At 40.9% G+C, this 25066-nt stretch overlaps 1 protein-coding gene across 8 annotated transcripts in view; it reads left to right on the top strand.

Moving 5' to 3' along the window:
• Nucleotides 1-19246, top strand: part of TMEM241 (transmembrane protein 241) — a 56036-nt gene extending 36790 nt beyond the window's left edge. For 3 of the 8 annotated variants that reach the window (XM_065668123.1, XM_065668122.1, XM_065668126.1), the window contains 3 exons: nucleotides 15129-15193; nucleotides 16274-16295; nucleotides 18573-19246. In XM_065668123.1, coding sequence (XP_065524195.1) covers nucleotides 15129-15193; nucleotides 16274-16295; nucleotides 18573-18617 — 132 coding nt within the window. In that variant the 3' untranslated portion in view covers nucleotides 18618-19246. Of the gene's footprint in view, nucleotides 1-3695; nucleotides 3771-4762; nucleotides 4830-15128; nucleotides 15194-16273; nucleotides 16296-18572 lie in introns of those variants that run through there. The other 5 variants (XM_065668125.1, XM_065668124.1, XR_010610164.1 and 2 more) reach the window with 4 other exon arrangements.
• The last annotated feature ends 5820 nt before the right edge of the window (nucleotides 19247-25066 follow it).

Here is a 25066-nt window from a genome sequence, read left to right as displayed (position 1 = left end):
GCTACACAGCTTTTGAGCATGACATGGTTACACAAGTAAGTACATAAAGTTATGTGTTGTGACTTTGGGGGTAGTGTAACAGCACAGTTTTCATCTGTGCTTGATACAGTAAATCCAGTCTCGGCAATGTCTAACAGATATTGATAGATTGAGCCCTAAGATGCTCTGAATTAGTTTGTTTCCTTTTTTCCATCATGATATCCACATGAAGTCTATCATGTACATTTGATATTGTCGTTCTCTTGAACATAAAGCTAACTTCACTAACCTTTGGAATTTGGAAGGTACTTTTTCTCCCTTACCCTTGGCAAACAGTCTCTATATACTTGACAATAGAAAAATGAGTTTAAAAATCTAACAAGTCTGTCAAGTCTAACAGAATTTTGAATTGCAGAAGATGCAGGTTCATTGGTTCCTCTGCAAAATGAATTCCTAGTCTCCTATGTTTTTATTTGGTCTCATGGGGTTGCTTACATATGGTGGAGGGGCTGGGAGGTGAATCTTAAGTATGACAAAGAGAAGACAAAAGAACGAGAACTGTTTTGGAAATCGCATCGCTAACATACAGGTGTAAATGCCAGAATTATATGGAAGAATAGTGCACTATATAACACACTAATGTAGAAGGTTTCAAAGCTAGCTAGTGCTAGGCTTCCAAAAATGAGCAGAAATAGCCACATTCTTCTCCCATACTGGTTCCCTTTTCCTCTCAGGTTTGGGATCGCTAGCTGCCTTTTGATTCTTAAAATCCTCCATGGGTGAAATTTCTCCAGACTGCCTCACAAATCTTGAGCTTCGTCATTTACCTCTCTGATAGGCGCTTGGTGTCACACTCCACGTTACTTTCTTTCTCATGTTAGTGAACTGCTGATGTCTGAAATGGGTCTCCCTGTCTTTCTTTTCCTTTCTCTCCCCAACTCGGAACCGATCTTTACAAAATCTCAAGAGCTCTCATTTCTTAACCCCACTCTGTACACCCGTTCAAGGATTAGATTTGACTTTCAACAAAAGTCAGCAAACAGCCTTAGTGCTCTGGGGGAGGCAAACTGGGTGGCTAATGGCCTGTCCCTGAAATACGTGGTGCTCGGGGAAATCACTTAGGCTTCCAACAACCTCAGGAGATGACTGTGAGCTGTTTTTGTCCTATCCATGGCCAGCACAGAGAGGAAGAGGGCAGAGTCCAGCTTTTCTCTCCATGCATGTTTCTACGGGTGATTGTCCTAAGGGCACAGAAGGGAATGAGTCTTCTTGCAGAGGCTTCCCCACGCTATCTGAGAAAATGGGATGCCAAAGACTAGTCAGCTGTAGTCACTCTGTCACTGTCTTCCAGTGCAGGGGCCACTGAGGCCCACAGTGTGTAACCTCATGACATTGCTCATAAAAGCCATCATTCAAAATGGATTAGTTGTGTTAATGCTTTAAAACAGATTTTTTTCAAGTATCATGTTTTGTAAGATTTCTGATGGAATATTTTGACCTTTTGTAACAGTGAATGGTTAGACAGCCCTGGAAAGACTTTTGTTTTTGAATGGAAAAATAAAACCTTAAAGAATACCAATTCTTCCTTGCAGTCCTTAGCATAATAATAGCATGTCAGTTTCTTTCCATTACATCATTGCTAAAACAGCATAAACACACAAGAATGGCAATGCAAGGACTGTGTCTCTGTTATTATTGTCGGGTTGTATGGAAAGGGGTCAGCAGGGAGATTTAGTTATCTGGGCTGGGAATTGTTTGTTTATGAATTAAGTTTTCCCAAAGGAGTCCTGAGATGGGAAATACAATAGGAAATGGACTTTATACATGCACAGAAATACCAAAACTGTGTCACTGGGGAGAGAGGTTGATGGAAACTTGCTATTTTTGTTAACAGATTTTTAAAAAATACTTGATTATGCATCCTGAAGTTTCCTATGCCATTGTGATACTAGTAATATCCTCCACAGAGTTCTGAGTTAGTCATGGCAGAAAAATGTTTTAATCTGATAATGCTGACAAGGAACATAAGCACTTCAGGTGTTTCTATAGATTTTAACAATGGGAAAATGCATCTTACTGCTTTTCACTAAAATATTCCCCTTAAACTAGGCATACTCATTAGTTCTCACAATGTCTTGAACCCTTTCAGCAACATTTGTGCTTTTCATGTATAAGTAAAGCAGCATGTATGTGTAGGATTTGTTCTCTTATAGTAGTTATACTCAGTGCAAAAAGAGGTTTGAAGACACGCTCAAAAAACCACACAGTTCTTGACTGACAATGGCCTCAATCTGCAGTGTTCAACCTGAGAACTTTGGGTAATCTCGCATGGAAAGAAGAGTCACTGAGAATGTGTGCACTATCCTGTTCAGCACCACACCTCTGCAGCAAGGTACTCCAGATACAGTCAGTCTTGGCACAGTGGGCCAGTCCCCATCTGGGTCATTTGTGCCACTTGTAGAGATGGCCTCAAGAGTACACAGGTAGCTGGGTGTTCACCTGCCTGATGTCTGTGTGGAAAGGAAAAGTTCACTGTTGGCTTCTCAGGTTGCTGAGGGGATATAGAATCACAGAATGGTTTGGGTTGAAAGGACCTTAAGCTCATCCAGTTCCAGCCCCCCTGCCATGGGCAGGGACACCTCACACTAGACCATGTTGCTCAATGCCCCACCCAACCTGGCCTTGAACACCACCAGGGATGGGTCAGCCACAGCTTCCTTAAGCAGCCTCTTCCCATGCTTAACCACTCTCACAGTAAGGAACTTTTTCCTTATATCCAACCTAAATCTCCCCTGTAACAGTTTAAACCCATTACTTCTTGTCCTATCACTACAGTCCCTATTTCTGCTGTCAATCTTCTGGTCTGCTTTGGGAAGGTATTATAGGGCAACAGCTAAGCACCTAAGCTCCTGGCTTGGGACTGAGTGTCCAACTGACTTTCAAAAAGACATTCAGTTCTTGTGACACATGGAAACACATTGATGTAGCCTGTAACGTATCTGCCTTTGGTTCCATTTTTTGCCTTAGTTGCCTCACTGTTGATGTTCTCTTTCAGAAGTCATGTTCCCATGAACAATGTTCTTTTGCCATTTGAGAGAGAACAAAGTGACCGGGGCTGAAAGCACCAGTGTGGTTAATTTGGACTTTGGTAATAATTATGAAACGGTGCACATAAAGTAGCTAGTCGCTGAAGAAAGCTATCACAGCCACAAAGTGGTCTATTCTTAAAAACATTGTTTTCTACTGCACTGCCAATGTATTCTGCGTCTAGGAAACTCAAGTCCATTTTCCTTGTGTTCATGGGCCCCAGCTGCCAGGAATTTTACACTTTGCCTGCTGGAACCAGCTTTTTTATTCTCGTGGATGCCAGTGGAGCCATCACTGAGCCACTGCTGTGGGAGGTCATGGTCCACCTGTGAAGAGTTTGGAATTGCATCCTCTTCTGCCCTTAGTCAGAGGTTCTGATACTGCAAGGCAGTTATAGTAACAGTTCCTGCCTGATCTGGCTACTGGCCCACCCAATGGCATCTAGCACTTGGGAGGAAGATAGACATAGGCAGATGGCTGAGCTCGGTCCGTCCCAAGGAGCCAGCTCCTTTTGTGCCAGATCCATGTAGCAAACTGTCAGTTTGGCCTGTTAAATTCACCACTGAAGTGTGACAATAAAAAGCAGGGTCATCTTATAGGAATTATGTGTCTTCTCTGTCTCTTTACAGTAACTTCTATTTCATGATCCCATGAGCTGAAGAATAACTTGGAATACCGGAAGGCTAGCTCTTGCTGAGCTTAACGTAAGATGAAGTGTATTTTATCGTGGTATTTTACAGCGGCAGAGTTTTAGAACAGCTGACTGCTCCCCAGAATTGAAAAACAATACTTCTCAAATCAGATAGAAAAAATAATTCTTTAACACTGTATGCCATATTACTGACCAGTAAAATGCAGGGCATCAAACAGAAGGTAATACTGAGACAATTGTCCGAGTGAAAGTAAAGAGAAGTGTGTATTTTTTACAGGGCCAGATCTGCTCAAAAGATTTTAGTCTGGGTCACTAGTAATTTCAGCAAAAGCAGGTATTATCCTTCTAGGACAGATGTGCAAAGATTAATAAACTTCATGCCATGGGATGTAAGTTTTATATCAACTAAGGTCAAGATGAAAATCCGTCCTTTTCTCTGATGAGCATATCAACTGCAGACATGCTGCATTAGAGGGGGATCATATATTCGTCTGAATTCTCTACCGCCAACTAATACTTGATTAAACAAACCCTCAGTCCACTCCAGTTGGAGTCTGTGATCCTAATAGGTAGAACACCGTTGCTGTTGCAATACTTAGTCCATTATACAAATACTTAATAATTCATAAAATAAGAACAAGATGATGAATCATGTTGCCCTCTCAGCTTATGAGCTCAGAGATTTCAGGAGAGAGACTAAATGGCAGGAGCAGTTTAAGGTCTTTGCAGTTATAGGGCAGTATATAAGGAAAGGAAGTTCCTCGACAGTCTGCAACAACAGAGGAAAAGTTAAGCATTGTAATGCATGAAGCATTTACAGGAAGCAGGAGGCGCTGGGTTTTAAGTTTGGCATAACTTGGAATTACAAATAATTTCAGCTTTTGGACAAATATACATCATGATATAAGCATCAACAGTCAATCTTGTAACAGCGAGAGTGGACAAAGCCCTGCTTGGCAAAGTCAAAGAAAACCAAAGGTATTTGGCTTAAAGAAGCCTTCTCATATCCCTTGTTAAATGACTTTTGTTGTCCTTGCTTGACAGAGCTTCAGCTGCATGGATGGTGCCTCTCATTTGCAGAACTGACTTGAACAGATGCTATTAATCTGCTGTATGTATGTACACACACCTGTTTGAATCATGATTGATAGTATTTCCATATCAGCAAAGCATGCCTCAGGGAAAATGTAAATGAATTGTGGAAAGTTTTCACTTTGTCTCCTTAATACAGAACCAGAACATTGAGAATAATAACAGTATCTGGATTACATTTTCAGTGGTCACATTTAAGAGAAATACTTGAATAAGAACAGAGGTACTGTTAAAATTGAGCTCTGTAGTATAACCACTCTACAGTTTATAGGCTGAAGACCGGTGGCACTTCACCAGCTATCTCATTAGTCATAGGAAGGGGAAATGTATGTTTTGGCCATTATCTCCAGTAGCAGAGGGCAAATGCTTCTTGTTTTGGCTTTCTCTTTGTTATGACAGAAAGTCTGTTTGTGTTTGAGTGAAGGTAGGGTGGAGTGGCTACTTGATAGTCGAAAAAGAAATACCTACCATAATTTTCAACCCAGTCTAGTATTTTACAAGAGGCAAAGAGTTTTGGTTTTCTTGAAAAGTCTCAGGGTATCTTTTACTTTTTGTAGGAAAGCAAAATAAGTTATAATGTGTTCATAATAGTTAGGTCCTATCTCATCAGTGATGTATGTTTATATATTTCTACGCTATATATAGTATGTGTTTATATATGAATGCGTATATAGATATATGTTTATACATTGATAGGTGTAGGCGTTTTTGAAGAGTCTTGTCTTGTTCGTGTCTGATCATTTTAAATATAACCATAATACTCTGTTTCTCATAAGAGCATTTTCTTACGCTAATTCTATCAATTGCACTCAGTAACCCACATATCCTTCTTTAGTTTCTGTACTTAACTATTATAAGGTGTCTCTGCAACATGAAATAATTGCCGTATCTTCCTCAGTAGTGGCTCTTGTAAGGTTTAAATTAAGAAAGAGACAGTGCAGAACCAAGGAAATTAAGGTACTGCCAAGAATCAGGAAGGCTATTCATTAGCTATACATGAAACCTTTGTATGTCTGAGAGCTGTAAGACAGGTGCCACATACCTTAAAAAGGTGTAGGCAGAGGATTCTGTAGAAGTCATTCAGAGGCAAGAGAGAGATGGGCTTTTCTGAGCCCTTTCTGCATAGTAGGATGGGGCTGAGCACGCAGCTGCGTTCCAGAATGACCTAGTAACCACAGTTTATTCTCCCACAGCCAAACTGCTAACGAGATGCATACAGTGCAAGAACAATGACTTGGCCACATTTGTCTTATAAGGAATAAAAGAATTCAACAATTCAGAAGTTGGACAACAATTCAACAGATCTTTTGGCATTCACATGATGTTCGGGGTTAAAAAATAGTTACTGTATCATATTAATCTGAAAGGATTATATGTTAATCCTTAACAGCGTATTAGTCTGATAAGACAAGATGCTCAGTGAATGATACAACACTGCTTCAGCCTTGCACTTGCAGGATCGGTGTCTTGGTTGTATCAGTCTTCAGATCCTGAAAACAAGAAGAAAAACAGCCCTGAGAAAAGTCTTCATAAATGCAACAGAAAGTAGAGTATGAATATCTAATTCTGTAAATACTGGAACAGCATACAAATATCTAGCCATAGAAATGCAGAGGATTATCTGCCCTCTAAATGCATACTTGGGATAACTAACAAATCTATTTTCTTACAGCAATTGAAAAGATGAATAGAGAAACACTCCTCTGTGATACAGAAATTATTGGTTTAGGTATTGATAAGATAAAAAACCAAAACAAAACACCACTTTAAAATACCTGATGATTTTGCTAAAGATAAGCATTCATACTGCTTCTATCCTGAAAGCATTTTAGAGGGCAAGTTGCTGATTATGTCTGTCATTTGATCTGCCCCCTCCCTTTTTGTTTAGTATGTTTTAAATGCAACATGTAGATGATTTTAAGGTGGGTCAGAAGTTAATTGTTATGAAAAATAAGTAGATTGATTTACACTATTTTTTATCATTATCATTAGGCATTTGACTGCTCAGGCATGTTTAAACACTGGCTGCTTTTGAGTCAATACAGGGAGCTAATTGTGTTCTTAAAGACCCCCTGGAATTTACCGTCCTTGTTTGAATAATGCTCAGAAAAATAAAGAGGAATAAAATATAAGAGCAGAAGAGAGTGACCAAAACAACATCTGAGAAAAATGTGCTTTAAGGAAGCTGGAGATCTGTGCAGACATTTAGGCAAATACAAAATGAAGGATCTCAAAGAAATTTACAGCAGCTGGTAAAACTCCTGTGTGGCTGGATATGAGCTGTGCGGATCATGAAGTTGCTGACTCTGGCACTGTTGCCATGGTGCCACCGTTGCCATGGTGCCAGCATCGCCAGGCTGTCCTTTACATAACAACATGTTTATCTCTCAGAGGGTTAAAGGGTTTTCTTCCTTCAGGAGACTTGAGCAGAGTCCACCTATGAGCAATGTGCATGTAAGTATGCTCACATGAGCAAACTCATTGCACTGTCTACTGATTTTGTAGACTGACAAGTCTCCAGTAAGTCTGTCAGGGAATGAAAACCCTTAGGGCACGTCTGCACTTTGGTTAGGCTGTTAGTGCAATGAAGTAGACGTGCTCAAGTTAGCTTTAAACTAATGAGCAGAATTGAGAGCGAAACCTGTTTTGTTTTCCCCTTCCTCCAATGTATTTCACTTTGGATTGTTTCTCCTGTTTAGGCTCAGCTTTTCAGGCAGGATCATGGCATTGCTGTTTCCTTTGTGAAGAGCCATTATTTTGGTGGTTCAAGGCTAAAGCTTTATTTTTAACTTGTAAAAATCTGTGTCTCTGCTTAAAATCCTTCCTTGTTGGTAGATTTTTGAGTAGTGCTCCTTCAGAGGACTGCATTATCACCTGAAGGCATTAGGTTAAACAGCATATTTTGTCTTGCCTTTTGATTGGTAACATCAGATACTCAGAACAAAGTTGAAAGCTTCCACAAGTCATTTCAATGTGTTGATTGATACAGCTGAATCAATATCTAGGGGAACGAGGTTTTACAGAAGAGTTGGGTAGAGAAATTTTGCCTGTATTTCCTGTATTTCTTTTAACCAGAGATTGGCTTTGGCACTTTAAGCTTCTAGAAATGACCCAGATTACACAGAAAACCTTCTCATTGCAATGGGCAGTATGTGCTAAAGCTTCCAGGGAAGTTTTTATTTCCATAGCAGATCATCCCCAAAGCTGACTTGAAGTTAAACACTTAATGCTAGTTTGACTTTGGTCTGGTTCTGCATGCAAGATTCATTCAGATACTGTGCAGGATGGAGGAGGTCTCCTGGGCACAGTATCTGCAGCTGTTAATGGTGCTTTATTTTGATTGATGACCATGGGAGAAAAATAGGGGTTTTTTTCACTTTTTCTTTATATTCATTTTCTCCTGCCCTATTTATAAGCAATCTGGTTGTACTTAGTACTTTAGTTCTAGTCCCATCCCACCTTTTCTTGTGAGGGAGGATGTGTACCACATTTGTCATCTTTAAAAGGGATTTTTGCTGGTGATTTGTGGCAGGTTTCCAGTGACTGCACCAACCTTCCACAACTGGTGAGTTACTGGTGGTCATTGGTGCTTCTTGTTCATTGCTGACTTTCTGCAGTTTGTGAAACTTCACAGTCAGCACCTACTCTACCATTCTAAGGATGGAATATTTCAGAAAGTCTCGTCAGTATATGCTGAACCACTTTAGTCAGGGTTTAGACATGGGAGATCCAAGTCCTTGGTGTGCTTCCATGTATTTGGCTGTTCCAGTCAATGCTTTGATCATCTATTTCTCTAGTTGCTGGACCTTTCTGAATCTTAGTATTGTTATTAAGGTGCAGAGAATTTACCCTTCCGGCATCATTGGGTGCCTTAAATTTGGATGTAGCAAAGCAGAAGAGAACTAGATAGAAATGGCCTGTGCTTCAGCTGAGATGAAAAATGTATGTAAACAAGGAGAAATGGTGTTAATAGCTTAGAAAATGCACGTGAATTTACAAATACTGAAGGTGGCATTGAAAGATTAACTATTCCTTTCTTCCTATTCTAAATAGGATTTTTGCTAGATCTCCATACCTAGTATTACATTTGCGTGCACATATGTGCAAGTGCTTACTCTTAAGTAAACATACAAGAGAGATGCAACTCTGTAATCTGGGAGATTATTCCAGTGGCTCTCCCTCAAGAAATTAAAGAGTGTGTGTTGTTACTGATGTTTGTCTGCTCTAATTTTTGCCTTTTTGGTACTACTGGATTATCTTGATGTAGCTGTTTTCAGTGGCACTAACAGTGATCCATTTCCCTGGCAATTTTTGGTGATTGTCTTAGCAGCTGGTTGAAACATGCAGAAGAGGGACAAAACAAATATTATGTCTATAAAAAGCTTGACATTGCTTTAATTCCACCAGTAGAATGAAAACAAAGGTTACGTACATCAGAAGCTTTTTCCTGATGTTTTGAGAAGATGACCCGATGATAAATAGAATGATCTATTTTGAACAGTGAGTGAACTCGATGAGCCATTTCAAAACACTGGCTTTGGAAAAAATACGCGTTTTTGTAAGGACAGAGGTTTTGGCAGTTTGGGGAAGCGAGGTTACAAGGATTGGCTCTGTGTACACAAACTAAGGAAAACTTCTGTAAAGTATTCTGTATTCCCTTACAGCAAAAGCTGACATTTAACTTTCTAGCAGTTTAACAGTGAATCCGAGGAAGTGTACTTTTTGTATGGTATGTACAAGTATAGTTGTGCATTAACAAATCATGGTCATGGCTGGACTAAATCCTCCATATCTTTCCATTCCAGATAGGAAGATTAAATCAGAATCTAAATTTTGAAAATGTCCTCATCTGCGTTCTTGGCTGTATAAACAACATGTTCCTGAACACCTCAGAAATGTTAGAGATTCAAAATCTACAGCCAGCTTCAGCAGCTTGAAAATCTTTCTCTACATAATTGTAAAGTTAGGGATGGAAGGGAAAATCTTTCTCTAAGGTAATTATAAAGTCAGGGATGGAAGGGATCAATGATAACTTGGTCAAGAATAACACATTTATCTAGCCAGTGCCGGCTGGTTTGAATTGATCAAGAATTGAGACCATATCGGCTATGGGATAACCACAATATGATCAGTAGAGAAAGCAAGGTAGCAAAGAATGCAGAGTCCTGCATATCTGTGTCTCCCAGGATCAAAGTTTCTGCTGTGTCAAGGACCAGGAACCCTTAGGATCTCATCTCCTCTGTTCAAGCCACATGTCAGATTTACCAGAATTTCTCATGTTATGTGGCAAAGAAATGGGTCTAATAGGGAAGCTGGCTCAGCAGTAGTCTTGACTGTTCTTAAAATCATTCAGCAAAGAATTCTCCAAACAGTCTTTATTTTTTATTTGTTTATCTATAAAACTAAATTAATTTCTAATTCTATTTTTTTTTGTGTGATTTTTAAAAAAAAAAAGCCCTACAACTTTTATGAAACAAATTTTGCTTTCTCTTATGTATGTTTTTTTCTTGTCTGACCATAATGTGATTAGGAGGAAGGAGATCATTCATGTCAGGAGCTGTGTAGTGGTCTGTCTGTCACAGTTCCTCAGGAGCTCTTTAAAGCTAGTGGTAACAGTGCCTTCCTCCACTCATGAATCACTAAAGCAGATTTAAAAATGCAGATGCATGAGAACATATACTTTCCTATGCCTCCCATTTGCCTGTACAAGGGTGATTTTATATGCTGGATTTGTCCCTACTGTCCAACAAGTTCTTCCATGTATTAGGATATTTCTTCTTTATGAATCTCAGTCTGTTACTCAGCCCTTCAACACTGGCTTTTTTTTTTCTTGTTGCTGACAATTCAGCCTGTAGAGAAACAAACTCTGGACGTGTACTCCCTTCTTCTCTTTGGATACTGAAATAGGGCACTGTGTAATCCTTCAGAGCAGTTTGTTAAATGTAAATGACAATGTAAGTAGTGTTCAGGATGTTGTATGGCATCCAGGCCCGTCTTTGGTTCCCAGATGATGGAAATGCCAGAAGTTTTTACCTCTGGTTAGTTATCTTTGGTGGTCATGAATTCTCTGATGTACAAACCCTAGAGCTTTGACATGTCCGTGGTCACGAGGCACAATGAGTTCAGCCTCATCTGTTTCTGTTTCAGTGTTCCAGCGTGTCTTTCCTATCACTGAATCTCCTTCAGATATGTTGGTATGTCGCTCCTATTTAGAAACTGGAGCGGGAATCTCACAGTCTTTGTTTCCCTCTTTAGGGACCATGTTGTAAGGTGATGAATGAGTCTATTTCTTTGCTGTCCCACCCTTTCTAGGTGGATCCAACCCCACTTCTGGTACAAACTTGTAAAAGGGCTGCTGTTTTAAGACTCTTCTCTGTGACACAATCCAGCCACAGGGCTGGTTTGCCCTCTGTTTTCTCTCCTGGCTCTTGTTCACTCCCTGACCTAGACTATTTATGTAAAGAAGTCCCATCTGTTCTATTTCATTATCTAACTATTCAGGCCCAATCTTTGTTCTGGCAGTCCTGCAGCGTTTTCCCTGTGGTTGAAGTGATGCTGCACTAATCTTTGTTCTCCTTCCTGGTGAAGCTCCAAGCTTAGGCAGGCTATTTGCATTACCATAGAGCCGTTTCGTCTAGAGTAAGTCATGCCAGACTAAAGAACTTCCACAAGTTGTGTCCTCTAGGGGTGGAGGAGATGAGGCCACTCTCCTCTTATGGACAGATTGTACTTTATGTACTTATTTGTCCCAGATAAGTATCCATCACAAGGATGCACTTACTTCCTTTGATGCTGATACACATTGTAAAGAGCTAGAACTATTTGACTGATATAACAAGCACAGTCTGAAATGCCACGATTTTCGTTTATAAAATTACTTGTAAATAACTCAGTGATCTGAACTACAGGAATAGTTGAGGCAAATAGGTGTTAATAAAGTGTTCCTTTAAATGGGTCTTGTTTGCACTGTCCAGTGGAGTGACACAATACATTCAGAGTGATTTGTTTTAGGAAACAATCTTTTTACCCTTTGTTTTTTTCATGCAAGGAAGGGTTTGAAATGGTATCTCAGGAATCATTTCAGCTCGCATGAAAAGGTTTTGTTAAATGGTGCTACACTTGGATTTTATTTCCTGGTCACTAAAAGCTGCATCAGTTTTGTAGACATGCTCACAGTAGGAATGTCTTTAAAAATAGCTTTTGCAGTACTGGCTGGTCACAGTTCCATTAAGCAAGTGGATAGGCAGAGTCTATGGAGCTGTTCCTGTTTCTAAAAGTGTTGTGCTCCAACCATCCAGTCCATATCTTTTGCTAGAGTTAATGATCGTATTTCAAAATCTTGGGGACCTTTGTACAAAATATGCTGGTTATAGCTAGTTAAAATTTTCCTTTCCATGTCCTACTTTTACAGATTCAGCACCAAAATATATTTGGAAATCATTAACTTCAGTTTGTCCTTTTACTTGCTTTCTTTTGTCTTGAAAGTTCATTCCTTTTCCTAAGGCATCTGAATGCCTAGGAGGACAACTGTGACCTTTGAAGTAAAGAAAGAGAGATTATGGCATTTAGCATGTTGTATTTTGTTGGGGATTTTTTAAAGCACATCCAGAACATCAGTGTAGGTGGTTTGTTTTAAAGTGAAACGTACACTTAAAAAACACTTCAGAAAATGCTGAAATGTACTTTTGGGGAAGTAAGGAAAATTACCTTCTGAACTATGCCCCTAGACTTTAGATTCTTCCTCTGGAACAAATTATGTGGTTAGCTTCCTGGAAAACGTGCTGCCCATTTTAAGATGTATTCCTCTTTTAGATAAGCAATTAAAGGTGGGCATTTTAGCAGTGTTCTTTCGTTTCATTTTGTGGTGGGTTTTTTTCCTTACACACACTCACTTCATGCGCTCCTCCAACCCGCATTTTGTTTCTCTTTGGCACTGAGAGCCTCTTACATAATTTTTCAAAAATACAGCAGTGTTCTGCTGTAATAGCCCAAAAGGCTGCAGCCTGCATTTTTGCAGAGGTTTGGGATGATCGCAGTAGAATGGTGTATTGTTTTTGATAAGGCCTGGTTTTGGAGGGTTCTTAATGCCTGTTTCTCTGCCCTTGGCCTCTTCTCAAGTTTCTAATAAACAAGACTCTGCAAGGGAGTGGGTGATATAACTTCAACTTGTGTCACTTCTGAAATACTGCACTTCAGTTTCTTTTGGGAGAACAGCTTAAAGAAAAGAATGCTCCATAGATAGCACATGTGCCATCCTTTATTAGTTCCTGTTTATGTGCTTGGTAATGACTATTGTATATTTTTATGTAATAAATTAACATTAGCCTAAGATAAGCTCAGCGGAGTTAATTCTACAGTCGTTCACACTGACGTAAGTAAGAACTAGTTCCTTGTAGGTCAGTGCAGCTGCTGCAGGATGTGTAAGGGGAGAATCCAGCCTGCAAGAACAAGATGTGTATGTACTTTAAAGCACTACGTTTAAACTAATTGATATCCAGCCTAGGAGCTGTATTTAGGTACAGCGCATGAAAGAGTCAGCTCCTGAATCACTGAATTCCACTGTTTGGCGTGGGCGTTAGCTTTCTCCGGCTGCAATTGACTATGAGACAAGCCAAGGTGTGGCCTGAATGTGGACAGTTGCAGTATCATTTGCTTGAGTTCTGAAGAATAACCCACAGTTTATGACTTGTCTTTTTCCTCTCACAGTCTCTTTTGGGTGCATCTCTTTAGTCATATGCCTGTTTGTATGTATACATACAAGGCTGTAGTAGTAGAGCCGATGCGTATCTTTGTTTTTCCCCTGGAGTGGGAGCTCTCTTTTTCTGTTAGCTTCAAGCTTTACAGCATTGTCCATGTAGTACACTGCTGTGGTAAGCAGTGTGCGAATACTGAAGTCAGAGGAAGTTTGCATCAGATTATGTGTCTGTGGTTCTATTGATACCAGCAATTTGATTGCTGTGCAGGAATGGAGTGGATCTGCAATCTCATGGTATCTTTCCTGGATCAAGCCCATGTCTTGCATCATTCCCTCTGCAAGGTGCCTGTGCTGTAGGCAAATGGAGAACAGTCAGGGTGTGATTTATGGTAATGTCTGTGAAGAGAAAAGAAATCTGCATGCCTGAATCTCCCTAAAGTAGAGAACATCCCCAAACAAGCCAAAGGAGGCACTCACCGTATAGTCCCTGTCGAGCACCCACAACTCCTGTGTGGTGTTTACTGCCATCGCCTGGTCTCACTGCTAGCGTTAGGTTATTGTCCCCTCTCCAGCTAACTCTCAGAGTGGAGCTGAGGAAATGGCATCCAACCATCTCTTCTTCATCCACTGCTGCTCATGATCCTGCACTGATAACACTCCAGGCAGGTTCAGAACCCTGCCTTTTAAAAAGCAGCCATAACAAATGTAGTGGGTATTGACTAACAAACTCTTAGTGCAAGCTCTGGTTCAGACAGCCTACTCTAAAATGGCATTTGCTTCCCTACTGCACATGTAGTAGTGTTTTAACAAGTAATAGAATATGGAATGGGGTTTCTGCTTCTCCCCTGGGAGTCGACTACACAAACAACGATTAGGAAATCTTAGCTGATAATTGTTTAAATGTTTTGTTTCTTAATTTCATCTTCTTCCTCGGGCAATTTTGTATTATCCTAAATAGTTCCATTCATTCCTCAGTATTTGTAAATCACTACCGAGTCTTCCTTTCCCACAGGCATTGCTTATTCTAACTGTTGACTGAAAATCAATCCCTCCTCTAATGACTCTGTCACTGTTCTCTGAACTCTTTCCATTTTACATTGTCCATCTGGCAACAGGATGTCCAAAACTGCACGCAGGCTGCAGATGTGGTAGCTCCATAGCTTCTAAGGCAGGGATCTGTTACAAACCATTGTACGTTGGGATCTAGTTGTTTCTGGGATCAGTACTAGAGAATAGAAAGCCCCTAGCTTCTCTGCCCAGGACACCTTGGTGTAATGAGAGATTTGTAATATAAGCCTACTGAAGTTGTGTTGTCTGGTGGTTCTTTTTCTGCTGTTTCTGGCCTGCTCCCACTTGCCAGAGGAGAAAGGAGGTACCTAGGTGTAGTCTCTACTTACACAGGGAGGAAGGTTGAACAGGACTGTTTAGTATAGACTCATTGGATTTCTCCTGTCTATTGACTATCTATGCATAATGCTTCTAACACTTAAGAAAACAAAGGAAAAAAGAAAAGAAAATGTGACTGCACATCCAGGAATATAATTTCAGCAAAACTATTTCAGTTTTCATTTGTGATATCGCAAGTTCACAAAGTGTTTTTTATTTTTACTTTTAATTTAACAGGTTATCACTGCTAGCTTATCACCATTCTTCTTTGTCATGACTGCCAATGTGCTAACAATTTCTTGGTAAGTGCCTACATATGCTTTTTTCTTAAGAGTAAAAATGTATTTCCACACACTGTGTGGAAATACTTTTCATGTGGAAATGCTTTTTAAATGTCAAGTTCTGTTATTGCCAGTAATATTTTGCATGTAAGGAGAACCAGGTGTGCAGTGGTGGTAATATAAATTGAAGGGAGTTTCTTGTGCCTCTGTTGGAGAACATGGACAATTTGGACATTAGGCCTCACCACAATGCACTCAGCATGTTTTACAGCTAGACAAATGGATGCAATAGGCAGATAAATGACCCATTCAGAGTCATGCTATACATTAGTGGTGGAGTTGGAAATAAAACACAGGAGTCCTGATTTGGTGACAGCATCTTTTTAACTAATAGAGTACACTCAGGTTTCCTTAACACAGCATGTATTGTGAATGGGTAAAATGAAATTGGTATAAAAATAATGATAATCAACATTTTCCAAAGGTGTATCTGTACTTGGTAATGTGTGGCCACATGTTATGAATCACCTAACCTGAATATTTTAGGTGGTAAGACTGGTGTACAAACTTCTTTTGTCAAAGACAATGGATTTAGTCTGTGTAGAACACCCAGTGAAAGGGAATCCCAGCCCATAGCTGATGCTCCTAAATGCTTCTGCCATACGAATAACAACAAAATACAGGGTTAGGCATATATCTCTGAGGATGGATTTGTTATTGGAAATAAAAATCTGCTTAATTTTTAAAAGCTTTAAGCTTCCTTTTTCCCCCTTGCAGTTTGATTGCCATCCTAAAAGATTCAGCTCTGCACTGAATGGAATTAGCATATTCTTTTTCCAGGTGTGATAAAGAAGTTAAAGGAAGGTGAATCTCAGTTTAAACTAGCCCCATATACATATGTGTGAATATGCATCCTCATACGTATGTTAGGCACATGTAATCTCAAGTACTAGAATATGTAATGTATTTTTTTTAGCTCTAGGAATACATTTATGTGGCCTGTGTGTGTAAGAAATTAAACTAGTATTAGTACACTGATAACATTCCTAATCTAGGCCATTAACTTGCTGCTTTCACTATGTTTTGCATGTGTTTGTGCAGGTCTATCATGTGCGTGCTAGAGGTAGGCTTTTGTAATATATATATATATTCACTGACACATGTACTAAAGAAACACATGTATCTGTTAATGTGAGCACATGGACCCATATAGTTGCACACATACTTCCTGCACTATATGCACTGTAATATAAATGATGAGCACATCTGTATCTTTAAAAGAAACTTTGCTTTAGCCCTTGGGCCCCTGTTGCACTTTGATTGTCGTAATTCAAAAAGATAACCACTTTATTTATTTATTTATTTGAGTTCTGTTTCGGCTTGTGCATCAGCAGTGCCTTGGCTTATCAGCAAAGCTCTGGAAATAGTTTGTTAGATGACAGCAGCTGCAAAGCACTCACAAGATCATTAATCACTGAGTTTTTTAGTGTTGCTCCAGTGTTGTCATGGACAATATCATATGTTAATTTCTGAGTGATGGACAAATGCAGTTAGCTGTCATCCCACAATAAACAGAAGCTGAAGGATTTGCCAGATGGTAAATTGAAGGTAAATCAGGGGCTGGCATTTAGCCACGTTTTTTGCTCTGCCTTCATCTTGAAGTTATAATGATGGCTTCTATTGGCCTAGTCATCTGGATTGCATGGGCATGTGGATACCTGAGATTAAGATCTTTCAGAAAGGGATTTTTCCTCTCTGCTGGAAGACTGAAGATATTAAAGAACAATGTAGATGCAGGCACCATTTACAAAACAGGGCTGTGTAGTTTACTATCTTTTGTATGGAACTGCCAGTCTGATCTTTAGAATGGTACATCAGGGATAGGGTTTTTTATTCAAAGTCTCTGCTAAAAATGTTGTAGAAAACAACGCATCTATAACACACACAAAAAAATAAATGAGACCTTTCTGAGGCTCTGTTGAGTTTAGGTCTTTATGCAGTGGGTTATTTTCTTTAGGATAAACAATACATTATCCAACCTTAGCTTCCAAAAGAATTAATGCAGAGGGTATGTTTATAATTGGAGCTGGAGAGGGTTAACCCTCTCCAGAGAAAAGTACTCTGAGGGTGTTAGTGATTACAGGCGAACAGATTCACACTGTTCAGATCTTTTCAAAAAGCTTCCAGGCCTTGCAGCCCTTTGCTCCTTGTTGGTAATTCCATATCCAGCGGTATTCTGTCTCCACGGTGGACTGTCTACAGACTGTCTGCACCACCTACTTTCCAGGGCTGTTGTACTGTTGTTATACAATGTTTGTTCCTCTTGGGAACAAGGGCACTAATGTGATTTTTAAAACAGCTCACCAAAGCTAAGATTTAAGTGAATGTAATGCTATTACAGAACAGAGAGCCTTCAGCTTTACATGCCTTCTTTTTTTCCAAGAAAAAAAAAAGAGGCCCTCTTACAGTTGAGCTAACAGAAGTTCGTTTTGTTTATAAAGTTCATTAAGGAGCTTTTCTGTTTCATAAGCTAACTAAACCGTGGAGCTAAGATGAAAGGTCAGTACACTTAGCTTTTCACTGTTACAAAAGGGGAGAAGAGTCAGTATCCTACCATAGTCCTGTCAGCTGTGATAGATATCAGGGGAGATTTGGGGATTATTAACTATTACACAGATTGAGTGGGTTGATAGTTTATTTCAGTGAATGGTTTTGTTTGTAAAAACCTTCATCCTCATTTGGAGCCCTGCTTCTAGCCTGAGTCTTGGAGAGAAGTGTTAGTGCCACCACTGCGCTGTGAGCAGCACAGGAAGGAAGCGATTGGGCACATACGCCGTTTCAGCAGGGGCAGGTTCTTTCACCACATTCCTCACAAAAAAGAGCAAACATGGGAATTTATACCGGCTTCACTACACTAGTGGAATCCCCCCAGACTAAAATTCTTTCTCCCAGTATCATCAGTCTCCCGAAACCCAGGCTTTCCTGGTTTTACAGCTCCTCCTGACTTTATCAGTGGCAAGTTCTCAGGACAGAATTGCAAGGGGAAATGATTAACTTAATGAAGTTCAAACTCTTTTGCCTTCCTTTCTGATTCTTGCTGGTGTATGGGTGTGCAGCTATTGTAACTAGGTGCAGCCTTCTCTATCTAGATTTCTGTCTGTGGATTTTCATGTGAAAATCCACCAGCCCTAAAATATAGGACAGGTAGTTTCTGATGAGATCAGTTAAGTAAGACATTCCTGGTTTCAGCCTTTTCTTACCTAAATTAATGAAAACAATCACCTGGGTTACTGTCTCTAGGTTGAAAAATAATACCTTTCTCTTAATGTTATGCTGCTTGGCACTGTATCCGGTAGAAGGACTTGCATGATGCTAAATTTGTGGTATATTCTGTTTACAGCCTTGTGACCAGCGGAGTTGGAGAAGCTTTGCTTGTTTACACTGAAAGGACAGGCACATAAAGAGGAACCAGATCTAACCAGCTGGAAAAGAGCTGACTTGCAGCCTGGAGATCCTGTCATGAATAAAATGCAGCAGCAAAAATGAAGAAGTTCAACCAAACACGAGGAAAAAGGCCTTTTTTTTTATTATTAAGAAAGAAAAGCTATGCTATTATTAGTGGTGGTAAGACAGCAGCATAGTTGGCAGGATGGTTAGGAGCCTTTGTTTCAAAGCACAAGACACACTATTTCTGATTGATGTGGTAAAGGAAAAACTGCACTGTCTCATGCTGGTGGCTCTGTGTGAGAACCTCTCAGTAGCAGCTTCTTGCAGAGGGAACTGAATTCATGAAAAGCAGCATCCCCACTGGATTCCTCCAGTTCTTTTGTTGGAAGCTGACAGCAGGTTGTACCGTCAGACTCCAGATCCTGCCATGAATTCGGGATCAGGAAAGATGGATTTTGTCTCCAACTGTTCTGTAAGCAGCAAGCTGCCACACACAGGTCTCTAGTCATGTCGTCTGAGCTGGCAAAGTGACTGACATGGGGCTTCTGGAGATAATCCCTTCCTGGAACTGTGGCAGTTTGACAGCTTTGCAGACTGGGGAATCAGCAATAAACCTCAGTATCTGTAGTGATTGCTCTTTGTGCATTTTTTCCCCTCTCCCATTCTCCAAGTTTTCTTTTGAACACTACAGATTTTTGTCAGCCAGAAGGGGTGGAGGGATACATATTCTTCCCAGCAGTGTTTTGTCTCTTAAATTATTGCAAGAGGCAACAAAGATTATGAACCTTGAATGAATGTCATGAAGAGCATAAGCAATTCATCTCAAGAGTTCTTATAATAATTTCATTTCTCATTGCTTAATGAGTGCTAGAAATCAGTCTTGATATATTAGTGCCTGGGAAAGCAATCTGCATAATAGTAATACTAAATGCTAGTTGGTAATATCGTGAGGAAGGTCTACATGGTAAAAGGAGTTTGATAACAAATCTTCAGTGAGGCGAGGAACCTGTCTCACATGACATTAGATATCTGAAGTGTAGTCCCTAAATCTAAGTTGACAGAATTTTCTTCTTAGTCAATGGAAGGAGAAGGGTGCCTGCACAGAGATGATTCTTCTCAACTAGATTGCTGTGTTAATGTGACTGAAAGACCCTCTGGAAGTGCTTATCTCTATGTAGATGGAAATAAGGTGTCTAGCCGAGACAAGACACATGGCTTTTAGAAGACTACAGTTAGCAGAGGCATATTGTCCATGTATGTTGGGTCACACTTTGGCTTGAGTCTGAAGTGAGCCATTTTTTTGCCTGGTGGCAAAACTCAGGTTTGGGAAGAAATGGGGAGAGAGGGATGTGCATGAAAGAAACGTGCTTGAGCACTACTCCTGAAACCAGCATGAGCCACATGACACAGGGAGTTGAGCCGATACTGATGCCCACCAGTGATCCAAGATACAGCCAGCCATGGACCCTCATGGCCTTCCAGTCTGTAAGTTCAGATAGTGCTGGGAGTGATGGCTGCAGCACGCTGGCTTTCCCCAGGCAACTAGCTCTGCCAGCCAGCGAGCTATGGCGATATCATTGGATCCTTGCCACGCCATCTTCCTGCTGGTTTTGAAGTGACTAGTGACCCTGGGAGACCTCGTGAAGAGTGAGGTTTTGCAATCATAGCTGGAACACTTGCTGTGGGAAAAGCTCATTGTGTACCTCTCTTCTTGCATAACTTTCAAGGGTAGGCTGCGGTCTGAATTACTCTCTTTCCTCTCTCTTATCTGTGCTGTACCAATAGCAATGTACCAAAACCCAGAACACCCGTTTGCTTTCTTGCTGGTGGTCTCAGTGGAAAGCCAGTGGTCAAATCAGTAGCCATGGTTGCTGTAGTATTTTAATTGCAGAGGGCATGCTTAGGAAGGTTAGTTGGATGCAACAGGAATTGTGTTGTCTGGGCTCTGGGGGAATTCAGTCTCTGCAGCTGCTCAGTTAGCATCTCCCTGCATAGTAAGTCTGCTACCTTTTTCTTTAGCTTCATGCATGTTAAACAACACTGAGCTGTTTGCTTCTGATTTCATTTTTGTGCCTTATCACAATGTGTTTGCATTTCTAAGACTGTTTGATGTAAGCAAAATACTGCAGGTTTAAATTGAGTGCCACATAAGCAAATCAAGGAAGCGGAGTTAACGGTGAAGTTGAGCTCTTCTGTCAAATGTGGCTGGGAAGAAAAAGTACCCTCTGAACTGACCTGACGTGCTTCAGGTGAGGATGACTGCCGTGGACTAGCATGAGGCTTGTCAGTTTTGCTGAAAACTCAGAGTAGGGTAGGAGGGGAGCTTGAGGGCCTTTAAACCCCATCTTTGCATATTGTCTCAAGGTGCTGAAGGCATGGCTCTCTTCCTTCTTCCTCAGGCTGTGGTGGAGGTGATAGCAGAGCCAGGGTCCAGTGTGGCAGCCACCCTTGGGGGAGTTACCTGTGAGTAAAGGGTTGCTTAAGGATTGCTGGCAGTGAGCTGTTGGAGGGCTAGCCCTGCTATAGGGCAAGAGATTGTGGAGAAAGAGCCCTTCGGAGGGCTTCTGGCTGTTGAAACAAGTGGTGCCTTTGGCAGTGCGTATGTGCTACCATTGGTATGTCAGCCTGGACACGATGAGCTGCAGCAGTTGGAAAGCCCTGAGATGATGTCATCTCGGTTGCGAGCAGACCTGCCATACAAACATAAAGATGAGCTGTGGGAGGGCACCTGTAGGAAGACCCTGTCTCCCCACCCCTGCCTTTGGGAAGGGGTGCCTTTCCACCAGCAGCACCCAGGGCTGAGGAGACAGGCACCAGTTGGGCTCTCTGTCTGCAATAGTCCCAGGCAGAGAGGAGCTGACAGCATAAGGGAAACCTGGGGAATACGGGCATGAACAGACCATTTGTGAAGGCTGGCAACTGGAGGGGATGAGGCAGAGCACATTTTGTGGTTCCTGAGGAAGCAGTGGCCTGATCTTTAACTCAGCCTGGCCTCAGAAAGTAGGATACTGCATGGCAAAATAAACGCTCCAGGGCTGTTAATAATGATCTTCAAAGCAGGAAACCTCAGAAATTCAAGCTTAAGGTGGCTCTTACAAGACTAATGAGCAGCTATGGTCAGTATTTTAGAGAAGGCATTTGCAAGGGTGATTATTTATATCTAATTGACCTTTTTTCCAGTTGGTCAAAGATAGAAAGTGACAAGCACCCATCTTTGAGCAAGGAGGAGTTCTTTGTCTTGCAAAGATGCAGTGACACCATTTAATACCTGAATGCAAAGCAATGGACCTGTAGCTCAGCTGGTAGAAGAACCTCTGGTTTTATCAGTATCTGTCCTTTAAGGAGCCTAACATCTGCAGGCTCCCCAGTTCTTGGTCTATTGGCTCGTGGGACTAGAGAGCAAAACTGGTGTGTGCTGGTCTTTCTGAGGGGCAGCAGGTTCCTGGAGGCTTTCCCATCACATACTGGTTTTGAGCAAACCACTCGGACAGAGATGGTTGTGAACCATGTTACATGTTCTTGATCTTCTCTTGCTCACACTTTTATTTTCCAAATTTTTATTTTCTTTTGGGGCTTTTCTCCCAAAGTAATTGGTCTGGGGCAAGACTTGTGTTATCTGCTGCAGAGGCACAACTCATGCATGTGGGGGCCTCCATGATAAAGCGTCTCTGCTTAAAGCCAAGTGCTATCAAAAGAAGACTGAAACAGTAAAGGTGCTGGATGTGAGTTACTGAGTGGGTTACTAAAATGCAGGCAAAAGAGATGCTGTTTTGAAACAATCTTCTGGATCTGGTGTGTGTGACACAACATAGCTTCCAGCAGAAACTGCTATGAAATGAATTAAATGAACCTGATGCTTATCACTGAATTGGTTCTGCTTTTGCTTATTGCTGTGTGGCTGTTGAGCTTCATGTTGGAAGAGAATCTATGCCAGTCATTCAGTACCAGTTCAATACTGAAGCTGAAAATCTGCAGAGCAAGTGATCATAGCAAAAAGCAATAGGAAAAGCTTTTTAAATTGTTTTTTAAAAAGCAGTGGACCTATTAAAATGCTTGGTAAGAGACAGAATTCCAGTTTACTATTGCTCTTTTAAACAGTGGTGGTGGATGAGTGTGTGTATATGTTTATTTATGTTCTTGTTTCCTATTTTCAAACAAAAAGATCCGAAGAATTCAAGAAATGTGATGTCAACATAGGACATGTTTTGAAAAGGATGCTTTTACTAAGTACTCGACAAAAGTTACTTGCTGGGAGCTATATGGAGTGCTGAGGAAAGGTTTCCTCCAGCTTTATTCTACCTGTAAGCTAAAGGAGATGGTGGGGTGAAGAAAACTCAAATTTGTCTTGCTTAGAGCAGAAGCTGAATGGACAGCTTTCAAATGGTTCGTCTGCTGCTGTGAACCAGGCAACAGGCTCAGTGTGAAACTTTAATCCTGTTCCAGAGGATAGACACAGGGACAGGCTCATTTTGTTTGGGAAAAAAAAGGCATGTGGGAGGGGAAGGAGACGGGGGCATTGAAGGAGATGATTGGAAAAAACTGAGGCCAAAATACTTTTGTACCAGGAGATAAAATGGGAAGAGATTTGCTTCTGAAAAATGTGTTGCTTATCCATAGGGTTTCTTTTTTTTGTTAGGGTATGTTACAAATACATGTCTGGTTAGTCCCAACAAAGAATTAGAGGAGCCCATGAAGGTTGTGTAACCATTTCCATATTAATTGCCTTGTTTGAGAAGCTTAATCCTTTTCTAACTATGCTTTGGATGTGACATTGCGTAAACCTTGATTTCTGCTAGAAAATTGACTTGGTCTTGGAAGAATGCTGGTGAAATAGTTGTGCTACCTCTTCTTGATCACCAGGGTGAGGAGTGTACCTTCTCCTTACTATCTGGGATAGGAAGCAGTCACACAGTGTTCTCCTACATTTTAATAAATGTCTTGGCTTTCGGAACAGGTAGGGGTAGCCAGTTGACATGTTAAATTATTGATGGTATACAAAATCTCTTTGAGGAACACACTGAGATCATGCTTAGTATATTTTGTCTTATGCTCTGTCATCAAGATTTAAAAACATATAGCTCAGAACTTGTTCAGTTGTCAGCATGGTGCCTGTATAGAGAAGTCTATATACAGAAGAATATAGTGAAATGAATGTGAGCCACTCTGAACACATGGCAGTAGATGAAATCCCATAACTGCATTCACAGACATGACTGTAGATAATATCAGGAACTGAGAGTGTTCAAGCTTTTCTTTCTGCAGTTTGCCATCAGCAGTCTCAGGCCTTTCATGACTCCCCGCAAACATTATTTTGAGAGAGAGGCAAACTTGCAAATGAGGCTGGTGAAAACATGGTTGTTCTGCCCCAAGACTTATGTTGGTTCAAGTAGTTGAGGTCAGTACACCTTGGGAAGCAGATATAAGGCCCGTTTTCCTGTAGGATTTTGATCATAGAATCATAGAACCGTAGGATCACAGAATGGTTTGTGTTGGAAGGGACCTAGTTCTAACCTGCTGCCATGGCCAGGGACACCTTCCACTAGACCATATTGCTCAAAGCCCCGTCCAGCCTGGCCTTGAACACTGCCTGGGATGGGGCAGCCACAGCTTCTCTGGGCAACCTGTGCCAGTGCCTCAGCACCCTTACAGGAAAGAATTTATTCTTTACACCTAATCTAAATCTCCTCTCTTTCATCTTAAAGCCATTTCCTCTTGTCCCATCCCTACATGACCTTGTAAAAAGTCCCTCTCCAGCTTTCTTGTCATCTTCTTAGGTACTGGAAGGCTGCTAGAAGTTCTCTCCTGAGCATTCTTCAGGCTGATCCATGTTTACATGTAATCTTCTGATTTCTGTTCCCCTTACTGATGAGGAAAGCTGGTACACCAGCAAGTTTGGTTATGTCAGAGTTGCAGGCATCCAGTGCCTTGCAATACTGTTTAAGAACAACTCCTGCCTGAGGGAAGCTGCCTGAATAAAACAAGCCTCCAGCACAACCCTTCAAAACTGGTAAGGAGAAAGGTTGATGTTATTTGGAGGAAATGGATATTCGGATTGACAAGCTGGTAGTTTGGTGTTATGCTCCTTAAGTCCCTAGGCAACAAAGATGGAAAGGAAAGGTGGAGAGCTGGGAATGCCATTTGCCATGCCTAAGTGCAGAAGGAATATCACTAAAACCAGACAGATTAACAAGAGGGTTAAAATGTCCGCTAAGAGGACTATGTTTCAAGCATGAAGTTATTGTTAAGCAGAAATGTTTTGGAGATTTGTGAATGCCCGCTGTAAGAATTATGCTGCTGTAATTAGCAGTCACATTGCAAAAGCAGGAAGCATTTGTTGACAGGGGTGAGAAACACCACAAGGCAAATATTTCTTAGACCTTCTTTTGAAAGCTGTAGAGACTAAGCCAGTCTGGCTAATTGCCCCCTCTGGTCCTGGCTAGAGATGGG

The sequence above is a fragment of the Lathamus discolor genome, chromosome 2 (genome assembly GCF_037157495.1).
Source record: "Lathamus discolor isolate bLatDis1 chromosome 2, bLatDis1.hap1, whole genome shotgun sequence".
In the NCBI taxonomy this organism is placed as follows: Eukaryota; Metazoa; Chordata; class Aves; order Psittaciformes; family Psittacidae; genus Lathamus; species Lathamus discolor.
Note: the sequence above shows the minus strand (reverse complement) of the source record. Positions and strands in the feature narration are given on the sequence as shown.